This window comes from Berghia stephanieae, chromosome 2 (assembly GCF_034508935.2).
Source record: "Berghia stephanieae isolate SIO BIC M18660-M18661 chromosome 2, UCSD_Bste_1.3, whole genome shotgun sequence".
In the NCBI taxonomy this organism is placed as follows: domain Eukaryota; kingdom Metazoa; phylum Mollusca; class Gastropoda; order Nudibranchia; family Aeolidiidae; genus Berghia; species Berghia stephanieae.
The window spans coordinates 9,980,795-9,990,794 of record NC_088361.1 but is presented as its reverse complement, the minus strand read 5'-3'; the positions used below and the strand labels follow the sequence as shown (position 1 = coordinate 9,990,794).

At 37.6% G+C, this 10,000-nt stretch overlaps 1 protein-coding gene across 2 annotated transcripts in view; it reads right to left on the bottom strand.

Moving 5' to 3' along the window:
• Positions 1–10,000, bottom strand: part of LOC144964286 (uncharacterized) — a 136,532-nt gene that overhangs the window by 119,780 nt on the left and 6,752 nt on the right. The window contains exon 2 of one of the 2 annotated variants that reach the window (XM_078898373.1): positions 8,881–9,978. In XM_078898373.1, the coding sequence (XP_078754499.1) occupies positions 8,881–9,978 (1,098 nt within the window). Of the gene's footprint in view, positions 1–8,874; positions 9,979–10,000 lie in introns of both variants that reach the window. The other variant, XM_078898372.1, reaches the window with a different exon arrangement.

Genomic DNA, 10,000 nt, shown 5'->3' with positions numbered 1-10,000 from the left:
CCAGCTTTGTACTTTGCGGAATGGGGAGATGGTGGGGAAATCGGTGGTTGTGAAGAGAGAGAAAGATGAAGGATCATACGAAGAGAAAAAAAAAAAAAAAAAAAAAAAAAAAAAAGGAGTCCTTCAGAGCCATTCGGTCCATGGAGCCGGAGTTGATCCCGGTTTCTATAGATAGTATGCCCTTGGCTAAGAAGCTCATAACATTGCCATCCGGAAGTATAACGGACCGACACACAAAACTGTGTGTATCCATGAATGTTTATAGTCAGGTTAATACAGTTCAGTGAGCATTACTCATAAACGCGGATGGCAAAAACAAAAACAAAACAATAACAAAGACCTGAGTGACGTCATCTTCGAACTATCTATAGCGTGAAACGGACAATAGCAAGTCTATCGCAAAGTACTTTCCGCCAAATCTAATTACTGGGTGGACAGGGGGGAGGGGGGGGGGGGGGGGGGGGGACGGTCAGAAAAAAAATTTCGACTGCAACAAGGATCGATCTTGCGTGAGAAGCGAGTGCTCTACCAACTGATCTATCGGAACTCCCTCATACGAAGAGAGAAAGAGATAATTATAGTTTTTCGTTTAATTATCTTTTCTTCTCTATTTATTTATTTATTGATTTATTTATCTATTTATTTATTTTTGGCAATGTCGTCGGTCAATATAAGATAATTTCAACGAGGACTCTGAGCATGGATTCACAACAGAGTAGCTCAGCGGTACGTACGGTCTTTGTTTCGTACGCGAAAGGTACCGAGTTCGATCACCCGCCGCTGGGCTGTGCGGCAAGTCACCTCGCCCTATCTCAATTTGCGGTTATTCCAGTCTTCCCTTGAAATAGACCCTAGAGACAAATTTCCCCAATGGGATAAATAAAGTGAATTTTATCTTATTTATTATCTTTATTAAATATCGGTGTACATGTTGGTAGGTATGTTAACCCGAACGCAATTTAGGGCCTTGATTTGATAATTTTGTAATGGACAACAGACTAAACGTTGGTTCGAGAGTACATAATTTATAGTTTCACAATAATGAGCCCATGACAATTTTAGGTTATCAGACCTGTAAATAAGTACACGTCTATTTAAATCCTTTTTAAATCATAATATGTTATTCCTCTTGAATGGAGTAGGTAGCATATAGTATTTGAATTTCTGGTAATTGATCACGATTAAGGGCTTGTTTTATCTTTGTAGAGCGCTTTGAGCACATTTAGTGGATATATAAAAAGCTCAATTATTTTTTTTTTTTTTTTTTGTGTGTGGGGGGGGGGTATCATTGTTGAAATTGACAATGGGTTGCGTTGGTTTGATATTATTTTCATTACAACAATGAGCCCATCATTAATCCGGCTTATCAGACCTGCCAATATGTACACGAATCCACATGAATCCAATTTCATTGACAAAAAAATAGAAGCGAAAACCATGAATGAAAAATACATAAAAATGGATTAAAGAAATCATCAGCCAATCAGAGGACAGCAGCAATGGCAGTCATTTTTAAGAGTTATCGATCATAGTGGGCGTGACTCGCGTCTGCTCCCACGGTGGGTAAATTATGTCAACATGGCGGCCGTCGATCTATCGCCTACTATCGTCTGTTATCAACTATTCAATACTTGTTTTTATTCTCATCCTCGTGTGGATGGCATGGCGATTGTCGCCCTGTCTTGTTATTGTTCTATTATTTATGTTAAGTCACCAAAGCCATGCATGGTGCAGAAGTTAATTGACATGTGCTCACTGTGTCCGAATGAGAAAAGAATACACACTGGTTTGCGGCTATGTGGTCTAGTGAGTGGTATGGCACTCGTTTTCGGATCGGAAGGTCCAGGGTTCGAGCCTCGCTCGTCGGCGCATAGTTGAGCCCTTGGAAAAGTCTATTTACTCACATTCTCTCATCGTACTCGGGTGTAAAATGAGTACCTGGCCGTTAACAGCGTTATCTTTGTCGGATAAAAAATTGTAATATCTCCTAAATGTGGATGGCGATTGTCGCCCTGTCTTGTTATTGTTCTATTATTTATGTTAAGTCACCAAAGCCATGCATGGTGCAGAAGTTAATTGACATGTGCTCACTGTGTCCGAATGAGAAAAGAATACACAGTGGTTTGCGGCTATGTGGTCTAGTGAGTGGTATGGCACTCGCTTTCGGATCGGGAGGTCCTGGGTTCTGGGTTTGAGCCTCGCTCGTCAGCGCATAGTTGAGTCCTTGGAAAAAAAGGGCTCTTTACTCACATTCTCTCATCTCACCGTACTCATCTGTGAAGTGAGTACCTGTCCGTTAACAGCGTTGGCTTTGTCGGAAAAAAAATTGTAATATTGCCCGTCATGTCTCGTTCTAAATATTGCGTGATTAGGTATTGTTATTGGTCAGGGAACCTTTGTAAAGCGCTTTGAGTACGTTTAGTGGATATTGCTCTATATAAAAGCTCAAGTTTCTTTTGTTGTGTTTGTTTTGTTTTTGTTTTGTTTTTGTTTTGTTTGTTTTGTTTGTTTTGTTTTTGTTTTGTTTGTTTTTTATTTTTTGTTTGTTTGTTGTTATTTTTTGTTTAGACCACGGAGTAAATAAACTACGTGTTTCGTGACTCTATGCAGTAGACAGATTAGAGTTAGGTTTGGGTGATAGGTGGATATTGTGAGAGGGAGTGGGGTGGGAGATGGTGGGTAGTTGGGAGAGAGAGAGAGAGAGAGAGAGAGAGAGAGAGAGAGAGAGAGAGAGAGAGAGAGAGAGAGAATGATGACAGAGAGTAGTGGAGTGGGGTAGAGAGAGGCACAGATTAGTGAAGGTGAGTTAGGGTCATCGTGAGTGGACCAAAGGTTGATGATTGACATACCTGCATTTAGAATAGATGGTTTAAAAAGCTAATTGCTTCAATTAACCAAAGTATCAATGGGGACGTGTACTTTTTTGTTTGTCTGGTAATTCGATAATCGTTAGATAAAGGCGGATAGTCAAAATGTAGACAGTGCGCAAAAATTAATTGACACTTGCTCATTATGTCCGAATACACAGAAGATAGATTAGAGTTAAGTTTGGGGGATGGGCTGGTATTGCGGGAGATGGTGGGTAGGTGGGAAGAATGATTGGAGTGGTGGAGTGTGGTAGAGAGGTGAGGGATTAGGTGTGTGAGAGTCACTGTCGCGTGGACCAATGGTAGAATATTTTTAAGGTAGTGGTTGACATACATGCATTTAGAATAGATGTAGAATAGAATAGATTGCTTCCATTAGACGGTTCATATCTGAGGATGTGACCAAGCACCTGGTTGTGTCCCTCGTACTATCGAAATTGGATTATTGTAATGCTCTGTTGTTTGGCGTTTCGCAATACAATCTGAAACGTCTTCAGATTGTCCAAAACAGCGCTGCCAGACTAGTATTTATGAAGCGTAGGTGCGACTCTGCCGGACCTCTACTTCATGACCTGCATTGGCTGCCTGTTGAGAAAAGAATTAAATTCAAAGCTTGTGTTTTAGTGTATCGTTGTCTTGAAGGTACTGCCCCTTCCTACCTTTCAGAACTAATTGAAAGATATTCAAAACCCCGCCCCTTACGTTCGGCCAGTGATTCCACAAAACTAGTTGTCCCCCGAATTCGGAAAAATGCTGGAATGAGATCCTTTTCTCATTTCGGACCCTCTATTTGGAACGCCTTACCGCAGAGCATTCGTGAAAAAGAATCTTTGTCTATTTTTAAACGTTCGCTTAAAACATATTTGTTTCGATTTTAGTAGATGGTATGAGAAGCAAGATAGGTTTGGTTTGTGTTGTGTGTTGTGTTGTGTGTGTGTATGTGTGTGTGTGTGTGTGTGTGCTTGTGTGTGTGAATGAGTATGTTTCAGCCAAAGTAATTTGTAATTTAAGCGCTTAGAGTCTGGTGTCTCGGAGTTATAGCGCTATATAAGTTTTCAGCATTATTATTATTATTATTATTATTATTATTATGTTTCGGTGCTAATTGCTTCAATTAACCCAAGTAGTAATGGGGACTTGTCCTTTTTTGTGTTGTTGTTTTGTTTTTGTTTTTTGTGTGTGTGTGTGTGATAATCGTCAGATAAAGGCAGATGCAGATAGTAAAATGTAGCGCGCAAAAATTATTTGACACTTGCTCATTATGTCTGAATGAGAATAGAATATACACAGTAGATAGATTAGAGTTAAGTTTTGGGGATGGGTGGGTATTGCGGGAAATGAGGGTAGGGGGAAGGGGGGGGGGTGATAATGATGAGAGTGGTGGAATGGGGTAGAGAGGTGGGAGATTAGGTGTGTGAGAGTCAACATGCGTGGACCAACGGTGGAATATTATGGTTTGTTTATTGACAAACCTGCAATTTAGAATCGATGCTTTAAAGCTAATTGCTTCAATTAACCCAAGTGTTAATGGGGACTTGTACTTTCTTTTGTTTGTTTGTTTTTTTGTTTGGTAATTCGATAATCGTTAGACAAAGGCAGATAGTAAAATGTAGTGAACTATACAAAAAAATAATAATAATAATAATAATAATAATAATAATAATAATAATAATAATAATAATTATTATTATTATTATTATTATTATTATTATTATTATTAATAATAATAATAATAATATCATTAGTATCATTGTAGTCGTAGTAGTAGTAGTAGTAGTAGTAGTAGTAGTAGTAGTAGTAGTAGTAGTAGTAGTAGTAGTAGTAGTAGTAGTAGTAGTAGTAGTAGTAGTAGTAGTAGTAGTAGTAGTAGTAGTATTAGTAGTAGTAGCAACAGCAGCAGTGGAAGACAACACAACCACCACCCACCTCCCCACCAATTTGTTTTTAAAATCTGCAAAATTAATGGATTTGTTGTTATTTTTCAATAAAACTTAATCGGGAAAACTTTCGGCGATAATACAATAATTGCCTAGTCTTTTTACTCCTGTCTTTCTTTCTTGTAAAAAATTACTTCCTCGTTTTTCTTTATTTCTCTTTAAATTTCTTACTTTTCTTTCTGTCTTGTTTTTTTTTTTTTAATTTCTTTCTTATTTTATATATTATTTCTTTTTTTACTTTCTGTCTTTATTATCCTTAAAATTATTTTTGTTCTACCTTTTTTTTTCTTTCTTTTTAAAAATTCCTTTGTATTCTTTCATTTAAAAAAAAAATCCTTAGCTTTCTTTCTTTCTTTCTTTTAAAAAAGTCATTAGTTTTCTTTTTCTCCATATAAAAATTCCACAGTTTTTTTTTGTTGTTGTTGTTTTTGTTTTTGTTTTTTTTTTTTGTTTGTTTTTGTTTTGTTTTTTGGCATTCTGTAAAATAAAGATTCATAATTTTCTTTCTTATTTTCTTTTTAAAAATCCCTTACATTTTTTTTTATTTCTTTCTTTTTAAAAATTCATTACTTTTCTTCTTTCTTTTTGTTTCCCTTTTTTCTTTTCTTTATTCTTTTTTCTTTATTTTGTAATATAAATGTCTTATTTTTTTTCTGTCTTTCTTTTTTAGAAAAAAATAAATAAAAAATCTTATTTTATTTTTATTTTTTTTAAAAGAAATTCCATTTTTTTTTCTTTCTTTCCTCTTTTTCTCTTTAAAGATTCCTTACTATTCTTCCTTTCTTAATTGTCTTTCCTTCAATGTTTTAAATCTCTAATGTTGTGTATGGCACTAAACCGTTAATGGCTAGAAGACTATTCAATATATTGAGCGTGGATCCAAAAATTATATTATCTGCTGCCAGCCCAGGCCAGGTCATTCATTGTGTTGGTTGCAGTGTGTTTGTAAGGACAGATGTTTGATTATCAGTATGCGTGACAACGAATTGCCAGTGTGTGAATCCAGCGCTCCAGTCATATCGAATGTCCGCTATGTTATTAAAATGTAATGTTAGCTAGCTGGAATTAACCTCGCCTATTGTCCTGCCTAATATCCCACGGTCAATTATGGTCATTAATGTCCAATCTAGCTCCCCCCATCGCAACTTGCAGGTCATGCATGATGGATGATGGATGCTAGTGCAGATGATCATATTGTTGACACCGTTCATATTATTCAGTGATTCATGACAGATTTCTCTCTTTCTCTCTCTCTCTCTCTCTCTCTCTCTCTCTCTCTCTCTCTCTCTCTCATATCTAACTATTTATCTGTTTATGTCTCTCTCTATATGTCTCTCTACCTATATTTCTATCTATCTATCTATCTATCTACCTATCTATCTATCTATCTATCTATCTATCTATCTATCTATCTATCTATCTATCTATCTATCTATCTATCTATCTATCTATCTATCTATCTATCTATCTATCTATCTATCTATCTATCTATCTATCTATCTATCTATCTATCTATCTACCATCTACCTATCTATTTATTCAACAATATACATTTATTCTGTTCTTATCTATTGCCATGTTGGAGATTTTTTAAAATATTCTTTATTTATATATAAAAAAAAGAATACGCACAGAGAGAGAGAGAGAGAGAGAGAGAGAGAGAGAGGGGGAGGGAGAGATAGGAGAGAGAGAGAGATAGGAGAGAGAGATAGGAGAGAGGGCGAGAGACAGAGAGACAGACAGAGAGAGAGAGAGAGAGAGAGAGAGAGAGAGAGAGAGAGAGAGTCTGTGTGTAATGCCTCCTTTATAATCACCACCAAAGATATCATCATCCTTCTTATTATCTTACTTCTTATCAACCAATAATATAATAAAGAAAAGGCAGAAAGAACCAGCCAGAGATTCACTCACATGACAACGGCGATCTCCACACACACACACACACACACACACACACACACACACACACACACACACACATCGGCGGCGTGCGTCACTGTTTATCATTTATCATAATATAATGGTGTTATATTATATGACGATATTACAGGCTAGGAGATTACAGGCAAATTATAACGGTGATATCACAATCATCTGTCAGATAACCACCCCTATCGATAACAACGGGCTGAGTTACAAGACGTTTTCATGATGAGTCTAGCGTGAGTACTGCGATCGTTCGTCTTATTTATGCATTTCTCCTTCTCTATTCACACACAGAATTTTGCTTTAAAAAGGCGAATTCATACGCATAGGGCATTTTCAGTGATTTCATAGCCCTATCGGTAACAACGGGCTGAGTTACAAGACGTTTTCATGATGAGCTCTTAAATCGGTCGTCTTATTTATGCATTTCTTCTTCTCTATTCACAAAATTTGCTTTAACTCTCTCCTTACCGACCATTTTCCTGATTTTTTCCATAAATGCTATAACAAACCAACACAGAACCTGACTTTTTATACACTCAAACTCATGAAAAATTAGTACATACTAGATAAGTACATTTTCTGTTGCTGAACAAGCTTTATAAAACAAAGATTTTTCTTACATTTTTAAAATGTACAAAACAAATCTAATTAAGAAAAATATTCATTGTATCGTAACAAATGTGACGATTTTCCTGTAGTTTTGGTAAGGAGAGGGTTAAAAGGCGAATTCATATATATAGCGCATTTTTAATTATATTATTATCATTACTCTATCGATAACAACGGGCTGAGTTACAAGACGTTTTGATGATGAGTCTAGCGTGAGCTCTGAAATCGTTCGTCTTATTTATGCATTTCTTCTTCTCTATTCACAAATCAGCTTTCCCCTGCCTTATTGAAGCGAATTGATATATATAGCGCATTTTTTAATTATATTATCATAACCCTATCGTAACAACGGGCTGAGTTACAAGACAATTTGATGATGAGTCTAGCGGTGAGCTCTGTAATATTTTGTATTTTTATGCAATTTTTCTCTATTCAAAAATCAACTTTCCCCTGCTTTATTGAAGCGTATTCATATATAGCGCATTTTCATTATATCATCATAACCCTATCGATAACAACGGGCTGAGTTACAAAACAATTTGATGACGAGCCTAGCGTGAGCTCTGTAATATTTTGTATTTTTATGCAATTCTTCTCTATTCAAAAATCAAATTTCCACTGCTTTATTGAAGCGTATTCATATATATAGCACATTTTCATTATATCATCATAATCCTATCGTAACAACGGGCTGAGTTACAAGACAATTTGATGACGAGTCTGTATTATTTTGTATTTTTATGCAATTTTTCTCTATTCAAAAATCAACTTTCCACTGCTTTATTGAAGCGTATTCATATATATAGCACATTTTCATTATATCATCATAATCCTATCGTAACAACGGGCTGAGTTACAAGACAATTTGATGACGAGTCTGTATTATTTTGTATTTTTATGCAATTTTTCTCTATTCAAAAATCAACTTTCCACTGCTTTATTGAAGCGTATTCATACATAGAGCCTTTCAACAAGAGATGAAGTGAATAGAAAAGTGCCAGAAGACAATAGAGAATAAACAATTTTTCGGCGGTTGGTGGGGCTTGAACCCGCGACCTTATTGGTACGACAACTCCGCAGTGACTTCATAACCCTATCGGTAACAACGGGCTGGCTGAATTCGTCTTATTTATGCATTTCTTCTCTATTCACAAAATTTACTTTAACAGGCGAATTTATAAATAGCCAACAGCAACACTGAACAGGTGTGGAACGATATATGACATGACGCCTTTTAGGCGATATTACAATTTTTTTTCCGACAGAGACAACGCTGTTAAAGACCAGGTACTCATTTTATACCTGAGTACGATGAGAGAATGTGAGTAAAGAGTATTTTCCCAAGGACACAAATATGCGCCGAGCGAGGCTCAAACCCAGGACCTTCCGATCCGAAAACGAGTGTTATACCACTAGACTACATAGCCGCATATTAAAAATAAATAAATAAATAAATAAATAAATAAATAAATAATATATTGAGACTATAAATAACTAGTCAAGCTACAGTAGAGATAATAAAGGGCCTGTACCTGTACCTGTTTGAATTGCTCCTCGAACGTCCAGTTGTGGGATCGATTTTCTCCATTGGGGTCATCGGGTGAAGGTGAAGGTTGCAGGCTGCCCGTGGGAGAATGGGGCGTGGTCGACGCCGGTGGATAGGGTGGTTCCGCTGGTGACGGAGGACTGGGGAATGCCGCGCTGTGGTTAGACATGATTGGGTGGAAAGGGTTCATCACGTTGTTCATGTTCATCCCGTCCAAGCCCTTGAAGCCTTCACGCCCTAGAAGATGTCCTCCTAGAGCGAGATGAGCGTGCGCCAAGGGATGGCCCAGAGGAAGACTGGACAGGAAGTTTGTCGTGGCGTTTTGTAAGCCGAGATGAGCGCGTAGCTCCTCGGGCATGAACTTTGACCCTGGAGGAGGAGGAGGTATCCCTTCGGGTTTGGTAACGTTTGTAATGTTATTTTCTCCGCCCAAGAGAAATGGGGGTTTGTGGTTGAGATTCATTGGAGGGGATGTCATTTTGCTGAGAAAACTGTCCGCAATGTTGTTGATAGTGCTACCGCTAGTGCCGGTTGAATTGCTGTTGACATTTGCGTTACCATTGGAGTTGTTATTTGATGGTGTGTTGTTATTAATGCTGTGGTTTAGTTTACTTCCGATGCTGCCGTTACCACCGCTACCACCACCACCACCACCGCTGCTAGAGTTCCCCCCATTCCCACCACTGCCACTACTAGTATTTTTATCATTAGTAACATTTCCACTGTCTGAAAACGAATTATTTCCGTCCGCCATTACTCCACCGGAACCAACTGGGAATTTGGGGTTTCCCGCCGTGGTCAAATCCAGTTCTCTCTGTTCAGATCTTTGCTGCATTCTCTCCTGGGCGAGATGGATCTCCTGCTCCCTTGCCCGTATTTGTTGTTTGGAAATCCCGTAAGAATCATCCTGCTGTTCTTTGAGTTCCCGTTCAATTTCTTCTCTCTCTTCCCTTTCTTGTTGTTTGAGTTTTTCGTACAATACTCTGTCAGCTGGATCCAATTTGTCGGCGTTCAGCTCGCTGACTAGATCTCCGCTGTCGCTGAAAGCATCTGATTCAGGTTCAGATTCCATGGTGCTGCTTCCGTTTGTCTGTGGTGGAGATAGAGATAAA